The sequence below is a fragment of the Oncorhynchus mykiss genome, chromosome 23, assembly GCF_013265735.2.
Source record: "Oncorhynchus mykiss isolate Arlee chromosome 23, USDA_OmykA_1.1, whole genome shotgun sequence".
In the NCBI taxonomy this organism is placed as follows: domain Eukaryota; kingdom Metazoa; phylum Chordata; class Actinopteri; order Salmoniformes; family Salmonidae; genus Oncorhynchus; species Oncorhynchus mykiss.
Window position 1 is genome coordinate 1,139,832 of NC_048587.1, and position 22,138 is coordinate 1,161,969.

Genomic DNA, 22,138 nt, shown 5'->3' on the forward strand with positions numbered 1-22,138 from the left:
TGTTAACTACTCCCTCTAGACGAGGCTACAGTAACTAGTCATCTAGACGTGGCTACAGTAACTAGTCATCTAGACGTGGCTACAGTAACTAGTCATCTAGACGTGGCTACAGTAACTAGTCATCTAGACGTGGCTACAGTAACTAGTCATCTAGACGTGGCTACAGTAACTACTCGGTCTGGACGTGGCTACAGTAACTACTCGGTCTGGACCTGGCTACAGTAACTACTCATCTGGACGTGGCTACAGTAACTACTCATCTGGACGTGGCTACAGTAACTAGTCATCTAGACGTGGCTACAGTAACTACTCCATCTAGACGTGGCTACAGTAACTACTCCGTCTAGACGTGGCTACAGTAACTACTCCGTCTAGACGTGGCTACAGTAACTACTCCGTCTAGACGTGGCTACAGTAACTACTCCGTCTAGACGTGGCTACAGTAACTACTCCGTCTAGACGTGGCTACAGTAACTACTCCGTCTAGACGTGGCTACAGTAACTACTCCATCTAGACGTGGCTACAGTAACTAGTCATCTAGACGTGGCTACAGTAACTAGTCATCTAGACGTGGCTACAGTAACTAGTCATCTAGACGTGGCTACAGTAACTAGTCATCTAGACGTGGCTACAGTAACTAGTCATCTAGACGTGGCTACAGTAACTAGTCATCTAGACGTGGCTACAGTAACTAGTCATCTAGACGTGGCTACAGTAACTAGTCATCTAGACGTGGCTACAGTAACTAGTCATCTAGACGTGGCTACAGTAACTAGTCATCTAGACGTGGCTACAGTAACTAGTCATCTAGACGTGGCTACAGTAACTAGTCATCTAGACGTGGCTACAGTAACTAGTCATCTAGACGTGGCTACAGTAACTACTCGGTCTGGATGTGGCTACAGTAACTACTCATCTAGACGTGGCTACAGTAACTACTCGATCTAGACGTGGCTACAGTAACTACTCGGTCTAGACGTGGCTACAGTAACTACTCGGTCTGGACGTGGCTACAGTAACTACTCGGTCTGGACGTGGCTACAGTAACTACTCGGTCTGGACGTGCCTACAGTAACTACTCGGTCTAGACGTGGCTACAGTAACTACTCGGTCTAGACGTGGCTACAGTAACTACTCGGTCTAGACGTGGCTACAGTAACTACTCGGTCTGGACGTGGCTACAGTAACTACTCGGTCTGGACGTGGCTACAGTAACTACTCGGTCTGGACGTGGCTACAGTAACTACTCGGTCTGGACGTGGCTACAGTAACTACTCGGCCTGGACGTGGCTACAGGAACTACTCGGCCTAGACGTGGCTACAGGAACTACTCGGTCTAGACGTGGCTACAGGAACTAGTCGGTCTAGACGTGGCTACAGTAGGATGAATGATAGACAGTATTTGGCCTGGACAGTTCATTCCTCCACTAAGTACTTAGCATAAACAAACAGCTGTGGCTATTGAGATGTGTTGTGGTCTGTTGGTGAAGAGGGACAGTGATTCTTTGTTTTGGGCCTCAGCTCTCGAACTGTGAACTAATGGAAGAGAGGGACGGACGGACCAAATTAAATGTGTTTCTACTGGAGAGGGTGACAGGAGATAGAGTCCTTCCTGACCTGACCCCTCGGTTGGTCGCTCCCTCCCTCCCTGACCCCTCGGTCGGTCGCTCCCTCCCTCCCTCCCTCCCCTCCTGACGTGGCCGGTCGCTCCCTCTTGACGTGACCCCTCGCTCGGTCAGTCGCTCCCTCCTGTCGTGACTTTCGGTCGGTCCGTCCCTCCTCGTCCCTGGTCTTGGCTGGACAAGGTTAATATTTCATGCTTTAAAGCAGGGATGTCAAACTCATTCCATGTAGGGCCTAGAGCCTGCTGGTTCTTTCCCTTCAATTCAGACCTGGACCACCAGGTGAGGGGGAGTTGTTTACTAATTACTGACCTTAATTCATCAACCAAGTACAAGGGAGGAGTGAGAACCTACAGACACTCGACCCTCGGTGGAATGAGTTTTACGTCTGTGCTTCAAAAGGTTTCTGATGCATGTCACTAGACAGGAGTCTGACAACTGACAAGATGTTCATTTATTTGTAGTTTGTATGAGCTGTGAGCTTTGGCTCCAGGATAGCACATTTTATTGTTGGTTTGAACACACACACACACACACACACACACCAACACCATGGAGCCAACACCATGGAAACGTGGTGATTAGTGTGTTTGTGCAGAGCATGGTGTGTATGGGGGAGGGGGTGACAGACAGAGCTTTCATGCTGCATTACATCAATAGAAGTGAGGTGCCTTTTAAGGCGTCAGCAGACAGATTGTTTGATCCTTGCAGATCTTGGCTAGCAAGGGAAATAAAACGTCTGGTTGTTTACTTAAAATATCTCTGCTCGAAATACAAGAGAAAATAGTCCCCCAAAAAAATTCACACTTGAGACCCTGTAGCAGCAAGTACACTTACTCAAAATAGTGACAAAATATATAGCCATGTTATTACTTGATACTTCCTGTATATAGCCATGTTATTACCTGGTGCTTCCTGTTTATAGCCATGTTATTACCTGGTGCTTCCTGTATATAGCCATGTTATTACCTGGTACTTCCTGTATATAGCCATGTTATTACCTGGTACTTCCTGTATATAGCCATGTTATTACCTGGTAATTCCTGTATATAGCCATGTTATTACCTGGTAATTCCTGTATATAGCCATGTTATTACCTGGTAATTCCTGTATATAGCCATGTTATTACCTGGTACTTCCTGTATATAGCCATGTTATTACCTGGTACTTCCTGTATATAGCCATGTTATTACCTGGTACTTCCTGTATATAGCCATGTTATTACCTGGTACTTCCTGTATATAGCCATGTTATTACCTGGTACTTCCTGTATATAGCCATGTTATTACCTGGTACTTCCTGTATATAGCCACGTTATTACCTGGTACTTCCTGTATGTAGCCACGTTATTACCTGGTACTTCCTGTATGTAGCCACGTTATTACCTGGTACTTCCTGTATATAGCCACGTTATTACCTGGTACTTCCTGTATATAGCCACGTTATTACCTGGTACTTCCTGTATATAGCCACGTTATTACCTGGTACTTCCTGTATATAGCCACGTTATTACCTGGTACTTCCTGTATGTAGCCACGTTATTACCTGGTACTTCCTGTATGTAGCCACGTTATTACCTGGTACTACCTGTATATAGCCACGTTATTACCTGGTACTTCCTGTATATAGCCACGTTATTACCTGGTACTTCCTGTATATAGCCACGTTATTACCTGGTACTTCCTGTATATAGCCACGTTATTACCTGGTACTTCCTGTATATAGCCACGTTATTACCTGGTACTTCCTGTATATAGCCATGTTATTACCTGGTACTTCCTGTATATAGCCATGTTATTACCTGGTACTTCCTGTATATAGCCATGTTATTACCTGGTACTTCCTGTATATAGCCATGTTATTACCTGGTACTTCCTGTATATAGCCATGTTATTACCTGGTACTTCCTGTATATAGCCATGTTATTACCTGGTACTTCCTGTATATAGCCATGTTATTACCTGGTACTTCCTGTATATAACCACGTTATTACCTGGTACTTCCTGTATATAGCCACGTTATTACCTGGTACTTCCTGTATGTAGCCACGTTATTACCTGGTACTTCCTGTATGTAGCCACGTTATTACCTGGTACTTCCTGTATGTAGCCACGTTATTACCTGGTACTTCCTGTATATAGCCATGTTATTACCTGGTACTTCCTGTATATAGCCATGTTATTACCTGGTACTTCCTGTATATAGCCATGTTATTACCTGGTACTTCCTGTATATAACCATGTTATTACCTGGTACTTCCTGTATATAGCCATGTTATTACCTGGTACTCCCTGTATATAGCCATGTTATCACCTGGTACTCCCTGTATATAACCATGTTATTACCTCCCTGTATATAGCCATGGTATCTTTAACTGCATTGTTGGAAAAGGACCCTTTAGTCAGTTTCACTGTCGGTCTCCACCCGTTGGTGGCGTTTCACTGTCGGTCTCCACCCGTTGGTGGCGTTTCACTGTCGGTCTCCACCCGTTGGTGGCGTTTCACTGTCGGCCTCCACCCGTTGGTGGCGTTTCACTGTCGGCCTCCACCCGTTGGTGGCGTTTCACTGTCGGTCTCCACCCGTTGGTGGCGTTTCACTGTCGGCCTCCACCCGTTGGTGGCGTTTCACTGTCGGCCTCCACCCGTTGGTGGCGTTTCACTGTCGGCCTCCACCCGTTGGTGGCGTTTCACTGTCGGCCTCCACCCGTTGGTGGCGTTTCACTGTCGGCCTCCACCCGTTGGTGGCGTTTCACTGTCGGCCTCCACCCGTTGGTGGCGTTTCACTGTCAGTCTCCACACAGTTCATGAGCAGCTCTTTTACTCACCCCTCTAATATTAGAACTGCTCTCCTCTCTAAATCTGTACTACTCCCTTCTTCCGTTCCTTCTCCCTCCTTCCCTCCCTCTCTCCCCCTCCCCTCTTCTCCTGCCACTTTAGATGAGAGACCTCTTCCCTATATAGAACACTACTGTTGACCAGAGCCCTATTCCCTATATAGAACACTACTGTTGACCAGAGCCCTATTCCCTATATAGAACACTACTGTTGACCAGAGCCCTATTCCCTATATAGTACACTACTGTTGACCAGAGCCCTATTCCCTATATAGAACACTACTGTTGACCAGAGCCCTATTCCCTATATAGAACACTACTGTTGACCAGAGCCCTATTCCCTATATAGAACACTACTGTTGACCAGAGCCCTATTCCCTATATAGAACACTACTGTTGACCAGAGCCCTATTCCCTATATAGAACACTACTGTTGACCAGAGCCCTATTCCCTATATAGAGCACTACTTTAGACCAGAGCCCTATTCCCTATATAGAACACTACTTTAGACCAGAGCCCTATTCCCTATATAGAACACTACTGTTGACCAGAGCCCTATTCCCTATATAGAACACTACTGTTGACCAGAGCCCTATATAGAACACTACTGTTGACCAGAACCCTATATAGAACACTACTGTTGACCAGAGCCCTATTCCCTATATAGAACACTACTGTTGACCAGAGCCCTATTCCCTATATAGAACACTACTGTTGACCAGAGCCCTATTCCCTATATAGAACACTACTGTTGACCAGAGCCCTATTCCCTATATAGAACACTACTGTTAACCAGAGCCCTATTCCCTATATAGAACACTACTGTTGACCAGAGCCCTATTCCCTATATAGAACACTACTGTTGACCAGAGCCCTATTCCCTATATAGAACACTACTGTTGACCAGAGCCCTATTCTCTATATAGAACACTACTGTTTACCAGAGCCCTATTCCCTATATAGAACACTACTGTTGACCAGAGCCCTATTCCCTATATAGAACACTACTGTTAACCAGAGCCCTATTCCCTATATAGAACACTACTGTTGACCAGAGCCCTATTCCCTATATAGAACACTACTGTTGACCAGAGCCCTATTCCCTATATAGAACACTACTGTTGACCAGAGCCCTATTCTCTATATAGAACACTACTGTTTACCAGAGCCCTATTCCCTATATAGAACACTACTGTTAACCAGAGCCCTATTCCCTATATAGAACACTACTGTTGACCAGAGCCCTATTCCCTATATAGAACACTACTGTTGACCAGAGCCCTATTCCCTATATAGAACACTACTGTTGACCAGAGCCCTATTCTCTATATAGAACACTACTGTTTACCAGAGCCCTATTCCCTATATAGAACACTACTGTTAACCAGAGCCCTATTCCCTATATAGAACACTACTGTTAACCAGAGCCCGATATAGTGCACTACTGTTGACCACTGCACTTCATAGTCAACAGTAGTGCACTGGAACCCTATGAGTCCTGGTCAAATGTAGTGCACTACATAGGGAACAGGGTGCCATTTCAGATGCAGCTTGGCTGTCATGACAACCAGTGGTGGCGTTTTTTAAAAGGCCATTCATTAGTTCTGTCCATATTAACTAACGGGCCAGCTGTAATATAATTAGCCCTGTTGGTTCAGCAGCTCTACTGGAGACACAGACAGTACTGATGATAGAGGAGAGGACATAACTAGAGCCTCGTCTATCCATTCACTTTGTTGTGCTCGTGTTAAAATGCATGTCGATATCACCATGTGGCTGGTTGCCATTTTGGTTTTTGAGTTTCTGGTATATGGATGTTATCCTTCAGGGAATGTGCCTCTCTATATACAGTGTGTTCTTCCATTCCAGTCTCCTCCCACCATCCTAAAATCCTTTAGGCGGGATGGCTCTAGAACCTTTAGGCAGGATGGCTCTAGAACCTTTAGGCGGGATGGCTCTAGAACCTTTAGGCGGGATGGCTCTAGAACTTTTAGGCGGGATGGCTCTAGAACCTTTAGGCAGGATGGCTCTAGAACCTTTAGGCGGGATGGCTCTAGAACCTTTAGGCGGGATGGCTCTAGAACTTTTAGGCGGGATGGCTCTAGAACCTTTAGGCGGGATGGCTCTAGAACCTTTAGGCGGGATGGCTCTAGAACCTTTAGGCGGGATGGCTCTAGAACTTTTAGGCGGGATGGCTCTAGAACCTTTAGGCGGGATGGCTCTAGAACCTTTAGGCGGGATGGCTCTAGAACCTTTAGGCAGGATGGCTCTAGAACCTTTAGGCGGGATGGCTCTAGAACTTTTAGGCGGGATGGCTCTAGAACCTTTAGGCAGGATGGCTCTAGAACCTTTAGGCGGGATGGCTCTAGAACCTTTAGGCGGGATGGCTCTAGAACTTTTAGGCGGGATGGCTCTAGAACCTTTAGGTGGGATATGTAATACATTTTCTTCTCTATTCCTTACTTTTAGAATGTAGGGTTGCTGCTAGTCTTTTACAGGCTTCTATATAGACTATTCTGACGTTGCCACCCTGGCGGCAGACTGTTCTGGCTGGCGGCAGACTGTTCTGGCTGGCAGCGCTTGTTATCAGCACTAAAGAAGTATCACCTTCAGACTTTATTCATTTAACACGCTGTCAAGTTGATGTGCCATGGGAGGAGGAAGGAAAAGAGATGTCCTCTCACTGTCAACTGTGTTTATCTTCAGCAAACTTAACGTGTAAATATTTGAATGAACATAAGATACAACAACTGAGACAAACTGGACAAATGTGACCCTGAACAAGGTGGGGGGGGGGGGGGGGGGTCAAAAGTAACAGTAAGTATCTGGTGTGGCCACCAGCTGCATTAAGTACTGCAGTGCATCTCCTCCTCATGGACTGCACCAGATTTGCCAGTTCTTGTTGTGAGATGTTACCCCACTCTTTCACCAAGGCACCTGCAAGTTCCCAGACATTTCTGAGGGGGCCTGTCGTGTCTTTGCCTATGCCGGATTAAGTGATATGACATGCCGGTCTATAAAATCCTTTCTCTGTAATTAATATTACCTGATTGAGCTAATTATGTAAATGTGATTAATATTACCTGATTGAGCTAATTATGTAAATGTAATTAATATCACCTGATTGAGCTAATTATGTAAATGTAATTAACTAGAAAGTCGGGGCTCCACGAAATAATATTTATAGAGCTGTTATTTTCCTAATAAACTCTTAAAGACCTAGTAATATTTTATGTCAATAGCAGTCAATATTAATCGTCACCTTACGTCCGTCTCAACCAAGAATTTACAACTTTCAGATATCTTCACGAACCCTGGCTAACAAGTTGAATCAGCAATACAACATTGGGTTTAATTATTTATTTACTAAATACCTAACTAATCACACAGAATTACATATACACAGAATGAATCATACCTTGATTTCAAATGATGTCATAAAGGAAAACGTTCCTAGCGGGCGGAACAGATATGACAGCTGGTTACACAAAAGAAAAGGGTCTCGGTTTGAGTGAAAGAGCGGGAAGACTGGAAAAGGAAATGCATATTTACTCTGAGCTGTGCTTCATTAGGTTGGTGGTAAATGGAAGGCCGTGTTGCCAAACCGAGTTCTTTGTCCTTTGAAGAATGTCTCTGGTGGTGAACGGGAAACATTGTAGTAATGTCATTGTGTGGTAGACGGGATACTCTGTCTGTTCTTTAGCCCACGGTAGCCCACGTTTTCAGCTGCTGTTGCTAACTCAACGGCTAGGAGGTATCTCTTCTGTAGTGAATAAGAGTTCAAAGTTTATACCATTCACAACCAAAGCTCACGCTGAGGTTGGCTTCGTCCTGTAGTTATTATCTGAACCATTCAGACATTGGATTGTCATCCTAATGTACCCGGAACAGCTGACATGTTAGTCCTTTTAACATATGGACCGTCGTCCTCACATCCTCGAAACAGGTTACATTTTCATCAAGGCTTTATATAGTGGCGGGAGAAGGGTGTGTTTTCATAGTTTACAGCCCATGTCTCTTCACAGGGGCGGGCCACTGATTGAGCAGAGCCCTAACCTTATGAAAACCCAAATCTCTCATTTGGGAGCTAAAATTACATTTAATCTCTTCACCAATAATTTTATATTCAAACATTTAAATTGAATAACAATTCCATGTGAATTCGATAACTACAATGTGCGGACTTTACACTGTAGAGTTTGTCATCCTATCATTGATGAGAATGTCTCAGATGACAACCGAACTGACATCATATTCATTAAGTACCACTGCATATGTTCAACTGGTCGGATTACCAGAATATGGTTCATTTCCCCCCACCTTCTGATGTTCCCAGAATCTCTATGTTAACCAAGGGATTTTCAAATGTAACATCAGTAGGGTAGAGAGAGGAAAAAGGGGGGAGAGGTATTTATGACTGTCATAAACCTACCCCCAGGCCAACGTCATGACAGGCCCTAGCCCTCACCCTCCGATCCAACAGGTCCCAAAAGTGCTCAATAGGATTTATATCTGGGCTCTTCGCTGGCCATGGCAGAACACTGACATTCCTGTCTTGTAGGAAATCATGCACAGAATGAGCAGTATGGCGGGTGGCATTGTCATGCTGGAGGGTCATGTCAAGATGAGCCTGCAGAAAGGGTACCATATGAGGGAGGAGGATGTCTTCCCTGTAAAGCACAGTGTTGAGATTGCCTGCAATGACGACAAGCTCAGTCCGATGATGCTGTGACACACCACCCCAGACCATGACGGACCCTCCACCTCTAAATCGATCCCGCTCCAGAGTACAGGCCTCGGTGTAACGCTCATTCCTTCAACGATAAACGCGAATCCGACCGTCACACCTGGTGAGACAAAACCGCGACTCGTCAGTGAAGAGCACTTTGCCTGTCCTGTCTGGTCCAGCGATGGTGGGTTTGTGCCCATAGACAATGCTGTTGCCGGTTATGTCTGGTGAGGACCTGCCTTACAACAGGCCTACAAGCCCTCAGTCCAGCCTCTCTCAGCCCATTGCGGACAGTCTGAGCACTGATGGAGGGATTGTGCGTTCTGGTGTAACTCGGGCAGTTTTTGTGACCCTGTACCTGTCCCGCAGGTGTGATGTTCAGATGTACCAATCCTGTGCAGGTGTTACACGTGGTTTGCCACTGCGATGACGGTCAGATGTCCGTCCTGTCTCCCTGTAGCGCTGTTTTACGTGTCTCACAGTACGGACATTGTAATTTATTGCCCTGGCCACATCTGCAGTCCTCATGCCTCCTTGTAGCTTGTCTAAGGCACGTTCACGCAGATGAGCAGGGACCCTGGGCATCTTTCTGTTGGTGTTTTACAAGTCAGTAGAAAGGCCTCTTTAGTGTCCTAAATATTCATAACTGTGACCTTAATTGCCTACCATCTGTAAGCTGTTGGTGTCTTAACGACCGTTCCACAGGTGCATGTTCATTAATTGTTTATGGTTCATTGAACAAGCATGGGAAACAGTGTTTAAACCCTTTACAATGAAGATCTGTGAAGTTATTTGTATTTCTATGAATGATCTTTGAATGACAGGGTCCTGAAAAAGGGACGTGTTTTTAAAATATATATATATCACACACACATTGACTCTAGGTCTACTGTAGTAATATTGATGTCTCTAACTCCTGGGCGTACTCTCCTAGAGAAGTTGTTAGACTGTAGTAATATTGACGTCTCTCTCTCTACCTCCAGGTCGTACTCTGCTAGAGAAGTTGTTAGACTGTAGTAATATTGACGTCTCTCTCTCTACCTCCAGGTCGTACTCTCCTAGAGAAGTTGTTAGACTGTAGTAATATTGACGTCTCTCTCTCTACCTCCAGGTCGTACTCTCCTAGAGAAGTTGTTAGACTGTAGTAATATTGACGTCTCTCTCTCTACCTCCAGGTCGTACTCTCCTAGAGAAGTTGTTAGACTGTAGTAATATTGATGTCTCTCTCTCTACCTCCAGGTCGTACTCTCCTAGAGAAGTTGTTCCTGCAACAGGAAGATGCCCAGCCAGAGGAAGCTGAGAAGCTGTGTTCTCGGATTCTGGCCATGGGTCTGTTGCTACCCTTCACTGACTGCTTCAGAGACACAATAGGAGGGTCCAACCCACAACTCGCTGCGCCATGCAAGTTCCACGTGAGTGTCATATCCTATACCAGGGCCTTCAACCCTGTTGCTGGAGAGAGACCCTCCTGTAGGTTTTCACTCCAACCCTGTTCCTGGAGAGAGACCCTCCTGTAGGTTTTCACTCCAACCCTGTTCCTGGAGAGAGACCCTCCTGTAGGTTTTCACTCCAACCCTGTTCCTGGAGAGAGACCCTCCTGTAGGTTTTCACTCCAACCCTGTTCCTGGAGAGAGACCCTCTTGTAGGTTTTCACTCAACCCTGTTCCTGGAGAGAGACCCTCCTGTAGGTTTTCACTCCAACTGTAGTTACCCGATTCTACTTAATTATTAGGATCAAGTGTTCTAGATTAGGTCTGGAGCAGGACAGGTACCAGAGGTCAGGGCCCACTGTTACTTCCCGAGTGGCACAGCTGTCTAAGGCACTGCATCTGATACGTTCACTACAGTCTCTGGTTCGAGTCCAGGCTGTGTCCCATAGGGCGGTGCCCAATTGTCCCAGCATCGTCCAGGTTTTGCCGGGGCAGGCCGTCATTGTAAACACTGACTTGCCTCTTTAAATAAATAAAGTTCAGTCCCATTGTGTTATGATATGCAGTATGTTAGACAGTAAATATCCCGTCTTGTTGATATGCAGTATGTTAGACAGTAAATATTCCCCTTGTTCAGTCCCATTGTGTTATGCAGTATGCTAGACAGTAAATATTCCCCTGGTTCAGTCCCATTGTGTTGATATGCAGTATGTTAGACAGTAAATATCCCATCTTGTTGATATGCAGTATGTTAGACAGTAAATATTCCCCTGGTTCAGTCCCATTGTGCTATGCAGTATGTTAGACAGTAAATATTCCCCTGGTTTAGTCTCTTAAAATTAGCATATTCCCATTTGGAGGGATCATGTTGTCTGTGTTGTTGGAGGTGATTGGTTGGCATGTCTTTTGGCTGTGATGTGATGGTGTCTTCAAAGAGCTCTGACGCGCGCGCACACACACCATCTGCCCAGTGTGTCGTGGTTGGACTACATTTCCCAGCAGCCTTTTGTAACCCGAGTACCACCTTATCACAGCATCGTCCATGCTGGGTATCTGCATCCGTCTGCAGCACACAGCAGTCTTCTGTTGCCGTTACACTCGGGTGAAAGTAAGGCGGTCTGGTACGGCGTCTTGGTAAAATAAATAGTGGTGGGGCGCCGTACCTGTAAAACTTGATTTCACTCCAAATGGCGTTGTGGTTTGAGGAGAACACTTACACATTGCCAAGATGAGTGGCGGAGACCGAGGCGCGCATGGACAACAGTGGATGCATCAATTCAGGCTACAGGTGTAGACCTAATGACTGACTGTCACAGAATTGCAGTACAGTAGCCTACACGTAGACCTAATGACTGACTGTCACAGAATTGCAGTACAGTAGCCTACACGTAGACCTAATGACTGACTGTCGCAGAACGGCAGTACAGTAGCCTACACGTGTAGACCTAATGACTGACTCGCAGAACGGCAGTACAGTAGCCTACACGTAGACCTAATGACTGTCGCAGAACGGCAGTACAGTAGCCTACACGTAGTAGATGTTTTGAATCTGGGCAGCAGCGCTGCAAATACCAAACATATTGTCGTTTTGCAACCCAGTCATGCGTATCGCAATATTTTAAAAATACATTCACGGGAAAACTGTTTGGAAAGCAAATTACTATTGATGTAACGAGAAGACAATGAAAAGACTCCAATAGGTCTTTTAGTTATCACAATTCTTAACTTACAGTGCCTTGCGAAAGTATTCGGCCCCCTTGAACTTTGCGACCTTTTGCCACATTTCAGGCTTCAAACATAAAGATATAAAACTGTATTTTTTTGTGAAGAATCAACAACAAGTGGGACACAATCATGAAGTGGAACGACATTTATTGGATATTTCAAACTTTTTTAACAAATCAAAAACTGAAAAATTGGGCGTGCAAAATTATTCAGCCCCCTTAAGTTAATACTTTGTAGCGCCACCTTTTGCTGCGATTACAGCTGTAAGTCGCTTGGGGTATGTCTCTATCAGTTTTGCACATCGAGAGACTGACATTTTTTCCCATTCCTCCTTGCAAAACAGCTCGAGCTCAGTGAGGTTGGATGGAGAGCATTTGTGAACAGCAGTTTTCAGTTCTTTCCACAGATTCTCGGTTGGATTCAGGTCTGGACTTTGACTTGGCCATTCTAACACCTGGATATGTTTATTTTTGAACCATTCCATTGTAGATTTTGCTTTATGTTTTGGATCATTGTCTTGTTGGAAGACAAATCTCCGTCCCAGTCTCAGGTCTTTTGCAGACTCCATCAGGTTTTCTTCCAGAATGGTCCTGTATTTGGCTCCATCCATCTTCCCATCAATTTTAACCATCTTCCCTGTCCCTGCTGAAGAAAAGCAGGCCCAAACCATGATGCTGCCACCACCATGTTTGACAGTGGGGATGGTGTGTTCAGCTGTGTTGCTTTTACGCCAAACATAACGTTTTGCATTGTTGCCAAAAAGTTCAATTTTGGTTTCATCTGACCAGAGCACCTTCTTCCACATGTTTGGTGTGTCTCCCAGGTGGCTTGTGGCAAACTTTAAACAACACTTTTCATGGATATCTTTAAGAAATGGCTTTCTTCTTGCCACTCTTCCATAAAGGCCAGATTTGTGCAATACACGACTGATTGTTGTCCTATGGACAGAGTCTCCCACCTCAGCTGTAGATCTCTGCAGTTCATCCAGAGTGATCATGGGCCTCTTGGCTGCATCTCTGATCAGTCTTCTCCTTGTATGAGCTGAAAGTTTAGAGGGACGGCCAGGTCTTGGTAGATTTGCAGTGTCTGATACTCCTTCCATTTCAATATTATCGCTTGCACAGTGCTCCTTGGGATGTTTAAAGCTTGGGAAATATTTTTGTATCCAAATCCGGCTTTAAACTTCTTCACAACAGTATCTCGGACCTGCCTGGTGTGTTCCTTGTTCTTCATGATGCTCTCTGCGCTTTGAACGGACCTCTGAGACTATCACAGTGCAGGTGCATTTATACGGCGACTTGATTACACACAGGTGGATTGTATGTATCATCATTAGTCATTTAGGTCAACATTGGATCATTCAGAGATCCTCACTGAACTTCTGGATAGAGTTTGCTGCACTGAAAGTAAAGGGGCTGAATAATTTTGCACGCCCAATGTTTCAGTTTTTGATTTGTTAAAAAAGTTTGAAATATCCAATAAATGTCGTTCCACTTCATGATTGTGTCCCACTTGTTGTTTATTCTTCACAAGAAAATACAGCTTTATATCTTTATGTTTAAAGCCTGAAATGTGGCAAAAGGTCGCAAAGTTCAAGGGGGCCGAATACTTTCGCAAGGCACTGTAATTGAGTAGCTTATCTTATTTTTTTGTAGCTTATCTTATTAGCACCAGCGAAGAAAATCGTGCATATTCACTGTCTTTATCATTGGGTCAGTGACACTTCAGTTTGTTTTGGGACAATCATTTCCTCCTCCAGGTTGGATGGACGTTTATAGTGTATTTGTCTCCCCTTTTCGTAGGCCTTTTATATCGATCAGACTTTTTTTATTGATTTGAGTCAGCAGAGTAGGCTACTCTGTACAAAATGCTGTGCGTTCCTTACCAGTAAGAAATTAAATCAAGTTTCATCGCTGATTACACTATGCTATCTGGATGTCGGTAAGTCGCTATGCCCTCTGGGTGTCGGCCGGCCGCTATGCCCTCTGGGTGTCGGTCAGTCGCTATGCCCTCTGGGTGTCGGCCGGCCGCTATGCCCTCTGGGTGTCGGTCAGTCGCTATGCCCTCTGGGTGTCGGCCGGCCGCTATGCCCTCTGGGTGTCGGCCGGCCGCTATGCCCTCTGGGTGTCGGCCGGCCGCTATGCCCTCTGGGTGTCGGCCGGCCGCTATGCCCTCTGGGTGTCGGCCGGCCGCTATGCCCTCTGGGTGTCGGCCGGCCGCTATGCCCTCTGGGTGTCGGTCAGTCGCTATGCCCTCTGGATGTCGGTCAGTCGCTATGCCCTTTAGGTATGGTTCTGCTGAGTTCGAGTGCTCTGAGCTCTATACCACAACGCTAATGGCTGTGATGCTACCTGCAACAAGAGCCACCTTGTTGTTATGGTGACAATGCCACAGTGAAAATCATAAATGCTTGAGGATGCGGAGTCAGTGTTCTTAGTGGCTCTCTGGAGGGACCAGCCTCCTGGCTAGGTGTTGGTACAGTGTGTCTCTCTGGAGGGACCAGTCTCCTGCCTAGCTGTTGGTACAGTGTGTTTCTGGAGGGACCAGCCTCCTGGCTAGGTGTTGGTACAGTGTGTCTCTCTGGAGGGACCAGTCTCCTGCCTAGCTGTTGGTACAGTGTGTCTCTATGGAGGGACCAGTCTCCTGGCTAGCTGTTGGTACAGTGTGTCTCTCTGGAGGGACCAGTCTCCTGGCTAGCTGTTGGTACAGTGTGTCTCTATGGAGGGACCAGCCTCCTGGCTAGCTGTTGGTACAGTGTGTCTCTATGGAGGGACCAGTCTCCTGGCTAGCTGTTGGTACAGTGTGTCTCTCTGGAGGGACCAGTCTCCTGGCTAGCTGTTGGTACAGCGTGTCTCTGGAGGGACCAGTCTCCTGGCTAGCTGTTGGTACAGTGTGTCTCTATGGAGGGACCAGTCTCCTGGCTAGCTGTTGGTACAGTGTGTCTCTCTGGAGGGACCAGTCTCCTGGCTAGCTGTTGGTACAGTGTCTCTCTGGAGGGACAAGTCTCCTGGCTAGCTGTTGGTACAGCGTGTCTCTGGAGGGACCAGTCTCCTGGCTAGCTGTTGGTACAGTGTGTCTCTCTGGAGGGACCAGTCTCCTGGCTAGCTGTTGGTACAGTGTCTCTCTGGAGGGACAAGTCTCCTGGCTAGCTGTTGGTACAGCGTGTCTCTGGAGGGACCAGTCTCCTGGCTAGCTGTTGGTACAGTGTGTTTCTGGAGGGACCAGCCTCCTGGCTAGCTGTTGGTACAGTTTGTCTCTCTGGAGGGACCAGCCTCCTGGCTAGCTGTTGGTACAGTTTGTCTCTCTGGAGGGACCAGCCTCCTGGCTAGCTGTTGGTACAGTGTGTCTCTCTGGAGGGACCAGCCTCCTGGCTAGCTGTTGGTACAGTGTGTCTCTCTGGAGGGACCTGCCTCCTGGCTAGCTGTTGGTACAGTGTGTCTCTCTGGAGGGACCAGTCTCCTGGCTAGCTGTTGGTACAGCGTCTCTCTGGAGGGACCAGTCTCCTGGCTAGCTGTTGGTACAGCGTGTCTCTGGAGGGACCAGTCTCCTGGCTAGCTGTTGGTACAGCGTCTCTCTGGAGGGACCAGTCTCCTTGCTAGCTGTTGGTACAGCGTCTCTCTGGAGGGACCAGTCTCCCGGCTAGCTGTTGGTAAAGCGTGTCTCTGGAGGGTCCAGTCTCCCGGCTAGCTGTTGGTACAGCGTGTCTCTGGAGGGTCCAGTCTCCTGGCTAGCTGTTGGTACAGCGTGTCTCTGGAGGGACCAGTCTCCCGGCTAGCTGTTGGTACAGCGTGTCTCTGGAGGGATCAGCCTGCTGGCTAGCTGTTGGTACAGCGTGTCTCTGGAGGGACCAGTCTCCTGGCTAGCTGTTGGTACAGCGTGTCTCTCTGGAGGGACCAGTCTCCTGGCTAGCTGTTGGTACAGCGTGTCTCTCTGGAGGGACCAGTCTCCTGGCTAGCTGTTGGTACAGCGTGTCTCTCTGGAGGGACCAGCCTTCTGGCTAGCTGTTGGTACAGTGTGTCTCTATGGAGGGACCAGTCTCCTGGCTAGCTGTTGGTACAGTGTGTCTCTGGAGGGACCAGCCTCCTGGCTAGCTGTGTGAACACTGTACTGCTGCATGTTTAGCTATAACAGAGAACGACAGCCCTTTTGCACTCCCTCCCTGCCTGACTTATGTTCTCCTCAGAGGTATACAGATGTGACCGGTTTCAGATTGTAGCCTGATGCCCTAATCTGGTCATGGGAACACTAAGGCAAAGTGTAGCTGATTACAGACAGGAAAGGATGGGACAGGGCAGCTCTCAGGCTTTGACCTGTGAATATCTGATCATTCTCTGCCACTGCCCTCCCTCTCCCCTCTCCTCCCTGTGCAGCACAGAGCAGCAGTATAGAGAAGGAGAAAGCGTAGTCATAAAGCAACCTGATCTGACTGCAAGCCGTCCCATCAGCCTGTGCAAAAACCCGGTGACTTGCCTGAAGCTACAATGACAGCAGGGAGAAGAGACCAGTCCACTATATCAGGCTCTCTGAGTCTGGACTGGTCAGAGTTACCATGAGAACAGGAGGGGAGGGCAGCGACGCCCAATGTTTCTGGGGACTGCTGCAGTTTCACAGAGGATGCAGCGTCTTTGGGAGTTCTCAGTATCGCAGACCGGTGACAGGAAAGAAGTGTCATACTGGCAGTAACTCACTGCATTGTCAGAAGAGGATTAGAGAACAGCAGAGCAGAGGGAAAAAACACCACCGTTTACATCCCTGAGGAATAAAACACCACCGTTTACCACCTCGAGGGATTTGTTGATTTTATTTTTCTAAAATGCAAACTCCACATTATTCCCTCAGCGGTCTTGGCGATGATGGAATACCTACCTACATGTTCCAAACAGGAAGTGCAGAGAGCTGAGTCCGGAGGCTATGCGCCATAAAATTCAATATTCTGTCCAGGAACTGACAGATTAAAGCAGACAAGGACATGGCGTATATGTCAGAGACCGATGGGGGCTCTTCCTCCTCCTCCCTGGCTCTAGCTAATGATGATGTGGGGACCTCTGAGTGTGTGGTGCTGTCTCGGGTTCCTGAGCTAGTCCGAGAGCTACTAACCATCAACGGCCAGGGAAGAGGGGAGGAGAGGGAGAGGAGGCTGGACCTAGCATGGCTCAAACTCAAACAAACCGTCCGCAGGAAATGCAACCTATTTGAGCACCTGCAGGTTAGCATGGGAGCAATATGCACAAGGCTGTGTCTCTGTCCAAAGTGTGGTAGCACCCTATTCCCTATGTAGTGCACTACTTTTGACCAGGGGACATTTGGGACGGGTGCTTTTGTTCTTCGATCTAACATGGTTGAGTACACACGGCATGTGATGTCACTAAGCGGTCATGGAGTGTTTCCGTTGCACTCAGCATCCAAGACGAGAGTTTTCCATCTGAAATGGGATTAGTCCATGTGATTGGTTGATTATTTAGAAGACATCACTTGCTTATATTCAGTCAGCACATATATCTTAAGAATAGAAGGATATATATAACAATATTTGAGATTATTTCATTTAAAGAAAATAACGGTGAGCGATTGTAATCTGAATAAAGGCTAAAATAATTTTAGAAAGCCCAAAATATAGCCCTGCTAATAGCCATAATGACGCTGTACAACGTGACCGTGTGTTTGAAGGAGTATTTTCCAGTAAGCAACAATTTGTTTGCCTTCGTTAGACAACTTTGTTCCAATATTTCTGTAAATCAGTGATGTTTATTCCCATGGTCATTCATCATTATGATTATCATTATTACCATAACTAAATCAACATCTGCATTTTGAAAGATGATTTTTTATCATTTTATTAACAAAAGCATAAAGATGCTGATGAAGAAATACAGCACTATACAGTATATGCTTTCACATTTGGGTAATAAAGCATTTAAAGCATTTTGAAGAAAAGCCACCTGCATTTGTTTATTAGGTGACTATGTAGTCTGACAAGTAAACACAGCCTACAATACATACTGAAGTAAACATGGGAAAGTCCCTAATTTCTTACATAAGGGAGAGCAGGCCATGTCCAGACTTTCTCAGTGACCTCAAGTACCTTCAATAATTGCTGTACTAGAGAATACTGGCATATGGGAGACCGGGGTTCAATTCCCCGACGGGGAGAAAGGAGCAGACTGTCCTTGTAAATAAATGTGTTAACTGATTTCATGTGTTATTTCATAGTTTGGATGTCTTCACTATTATTCTACAATGTAGAAAATTGTACAAAAAAATAAAAAATCCTGGAATGAGTAGGTGTGTCAACTTTTGACTGGTACTCGCTTAATTAATTAATTTAATATTATGGTGTTTCTATTCCAAGAAAAACTAAAAACCCTCTGGGTTTGCGTTAGGATGGAGCGGAAAATATGGCGTTGTACAACGTAACGGTCGGTAGTACAGTAGTGGGCTATTTAGCTAAAGAATCCCAATGTCGTGCTGGCAGGGCACGCGGGAGACTGGGGTTCAAGTCCCCGACAGGGAGGAAGGAGTAGACTGTCCTTGTAAATTTGAATTTGTTGACTTGCGTAGTAAAATAAGTTACGCTAAGAGCATAACATTTATACACCCTAATTTTCTAATTCTAGTCCAACCAATACCCAAACCGAGATTACGTTCAAATAACAATCTCATTCATTTATCAAGACCAGTCCTCATGCTTGTCTCAGAGCAGCGTGAAACGGTGCTAAAATAGTTGTAGGCTTTTGCTTCTAACTTCAATATTCTCTTTAAATTACCTACACCACTTTTATCAGCACATGACTCAACACTAGTGAGACTCATGTCTCCTACATTATTAGTTACATTGTTTTAGTTTGAACCTGCAGACTGACACTAAGAACAGAACAGCGTAATGTTTCCCTAGTCAGTGCCTTTTATTAGTGCAATGCCCCTTAAATATTTAGGAGATTTGTTACAAATCAGCAAGAAAAAGGCCATTCTTAAACATGGGGTGAGACGTTGTTACTAATTTATGAAAAAAGCCTGTTTGTTATTTAGAATTATTTATTTGTTTTTAGAGGGAGAAATGCATTGTCTTAGACCGTTGCGTCACTCAGGCGCTGTACAACGTGACCGGTCGGGAGTGGCCTACACTACTACTACTACTAATACTACTACAGTAAGATAAATAATCCTAACAAATAAAATAATAAAAACCTTTGTGTAACAACAGTTTTAGTAAGTAATACTGATAGTCGTGCACAATTATCAGTTTCAATTTCGGTTTATGTCGCCTGTTCATTGTCAGTTAGACACAGTAGGACCCAAAAGCACAATCAGTGCTCTAACTCCCCCTTGCGCTGGTCTGGAGCAATGAAGTGACGCAGGGTACCGTACTAAACCACAAATTACCTTTAAGTCCCGCGGCGTAAGCTCACAATTTTTTAAAGGAGGAACCACTGTTCTATTGTCCCCTAACAGCATTATATCTCCTCTTTTGTCCTCTGTTGTCCCCTTATGCTATTTTATCTTATGTCCTCATGTATGCCATATTATCTCCCTCTCTCCCCCAGCAAGACCAGCTGTACACGTGGGCAGCGGTCAGCCAGCCCCCCCACTCCATGGAACACTTTGAGGGCCGGGCCCCCCTCCCTGGGCACCTGAAGACCCTGTGGCCCCCACCCAGACCTGTGGGAGACGATAGACCAGGCCTCATGTACACCGAGGAGGGTAGGGGCCCTCACCACATCCATATAGATACTATTATACTGTAGAGACTAGATCTCAAACAGCTAACTACTGTAACAGACCAGGTCTCATTACACATTGTTATACGTTCTACCAAGGTGGGAAGGTGCTGTTGTACTTCAGACTGTTGTACTTGTTTTCTCCTTTAACTCTTACTAGCGCTGATTTTGCAGATGGAGTCTAGAAACGTTAACTTCCTTAGTCAGGGTGGAGAGCTTGTAGCCTCGTTCCTCAGCCAGGGTGGGGAGCTCGTTCCTTAGTCAGGGTGGAGAGCTTGTAGCCTCGTTCCTTAGTCAGGGTGGAGAGCTTGTAGCATCGTTCCTTAGTCAGGGTGGAGAGCTTGTAGCATCGTTCCTTAGTCAGGGTGGAGAGCTTGTAGCCTCGTTCCTTAGTCAGGGTGGAGAGCTTGTAGCCTCGTTCCTTAGCCAGGGTGGGGAGCTCGTTCCTTAGTCAGGGTGGGGAGCTCGTTCCTTAGCCAGGGTGGGGAGCTCGTTCCTTAGCCAGGGTGGGGAGCTCGTTCCTTAGTCAGGGTGGGGAGCTCGTTCCTTAGTCAGGGTGGGGAGCTCGTTCCTTAGCCAGGGTGGGGAGCTCGTTCCTTAGTCAGGGTGGGAGAGCTCGTTCCTTAGCCAGGGTGGGAGAGCTCGTTCCTTAGCCAGGTTGGAGAGCTCGTTCCTTAGCCAGGTTGGAGAGCTCGTTCCTTAGCCAGGTTGGAGAGCTCGTTCCTTAGCCAGGTTGGAGAGCTCGTTCCTTAGCCAGGTTGGAGAGCTCGTTCCTTAGTCAGGGTGGAGAGCTCGTCCCTTAGCCAGGGTGGAGGGCTCGTCCCTTAGCCAGGGTGGAGGGCTCGTCCCTTAGCCAGGGTGGAGGGCTCGTCCCTTAGCCAGGGTGGGGAGCTCGTCCCTTAGCCAGGGTGGAGAGCTCGTTCCTTAGTCAGGGTGGGGAGCTTGTAGCCTCGTTCCTTAGCCAGGGTGGAGAGCTCGTTCCTTAGCCAGGGTGGAGAGCTCGTTCCTTAGTCAGGGTGGGGAGCTCGTTCCTTAGTCAGGGTGGAGAGCTTGTAGCCTCGTTCCTTAGCCAGGGTGGGGAGCTCGTACCTTAGCCAGGGTGGGGAGCTCGTTCCTTAGTCAGGTTAGAGCTCGTTCCTTAGTCAGGGTGGGGAGCTCGTTCCTTAGTCAGGGTGGGGAGCTTGTAGCCTCGTTCCTTAGTCAGGGTGGAGAGCTTGTAGCCTCGTCCCTTAGCCAGGTTGGAGAGCTCGTTCCTTAGCCAGGGTGGGGAGCTCGTTCCTCAGTCAGGGTGGGGAGCTCGTTCCTTAGTCGGGGTGGGGAGCTCGTTCCTTAGTCGGGGTGGGGAGCTCGTTCCTTAGTCGGGGTGGGGAGCTCGTTCCTTAGTCGGGGTGGGGAGCTCGTTCCTTAGTCAGGGTGGGGAGCTCGTTCCTTAGTCAGGGTGGGGAGCTCGTTCCTTAGTCAGGGTGGGGAGCTCGTTCCTTAGTCAGGGTGGGGAGCTCGTTCCTTAGTCAGGGTGGGGAGCTCGTTCCTTAGTCAGGGTGGGGAGCTCGTTCCTTAGTCAGGGTGGAGAGCTTGTAGCCTCGTCCCTTAGCCAGGTTGGAGAGCTCGTTCCTTAGCCAGGGTGGAGAGCTTGTAGCCTCGTTCCTTAGCCAGGGTGGGGAGCTCGTTCCTTAGTCAGGGTGGAGAGCTTGTAGCCTCGTTCCTTAGTCAGGGTGGAGAGCTTGTAGCCTCGTCCGTTAGCCAGGTTGGAGAGCTCGTTCCTTAGCCAGGGTGGGGAGCTTGTAGCCTCGTTCCTTAGCCAGGGTGGGGAGCTCGTAGCCTCGTTCCTTAGTCAGGGTGGGGAGCTCGTAGCCTCGTCCCTTAGCCAGGGTGGAGAGCTTGTAGCCTCGTCCCTTAGCCAGGTTGGGGAGCTCGTTCCTTAGTTAGGGTGGAGAGCTTGTAGCCTCGTCCCTTAGCCAGGTTGGAGAGCTCGTTCCTTAGTCAGGGTGGGGAGCTCGTAGCCTCGTTCCTTAGTCAGGTTGGAGAGCTTGTAGCCTCGTTCCTTAGTCAGGGTGGAGAGCTTGTAGCCTCGTTCCTTAGCCA

The 22,138-nt window shown here is 47.1% G+C and overlaps 1 protein-coding gene across 1 annotated transcript in view; it reads left to right on the top strand.

Annotated features, from left to right (window-relative positions):
• LOC110516888 (formin-2) overlaps positions 1 to 22,138 on the top strand; it is a 163,958-nt gene that overhangs the window by 15,361 nt on the left and 126,459 nt on the right. The window contains exons 3-4 of the mRNA XM_036960833.1: positions 10,426 to 10,598; positions 19,883 to 20,039. Of these exons, the coding sequence (XP_036816728.1) occupies positions 10,426 to 10,598; positions 19,883 to 20,039 (330 nt within the window). The remainder of the gene's footprint in view (positions 1 to 10,425; positions 10,599 to 19,882; positions 20,040 to 22,138) is intronic.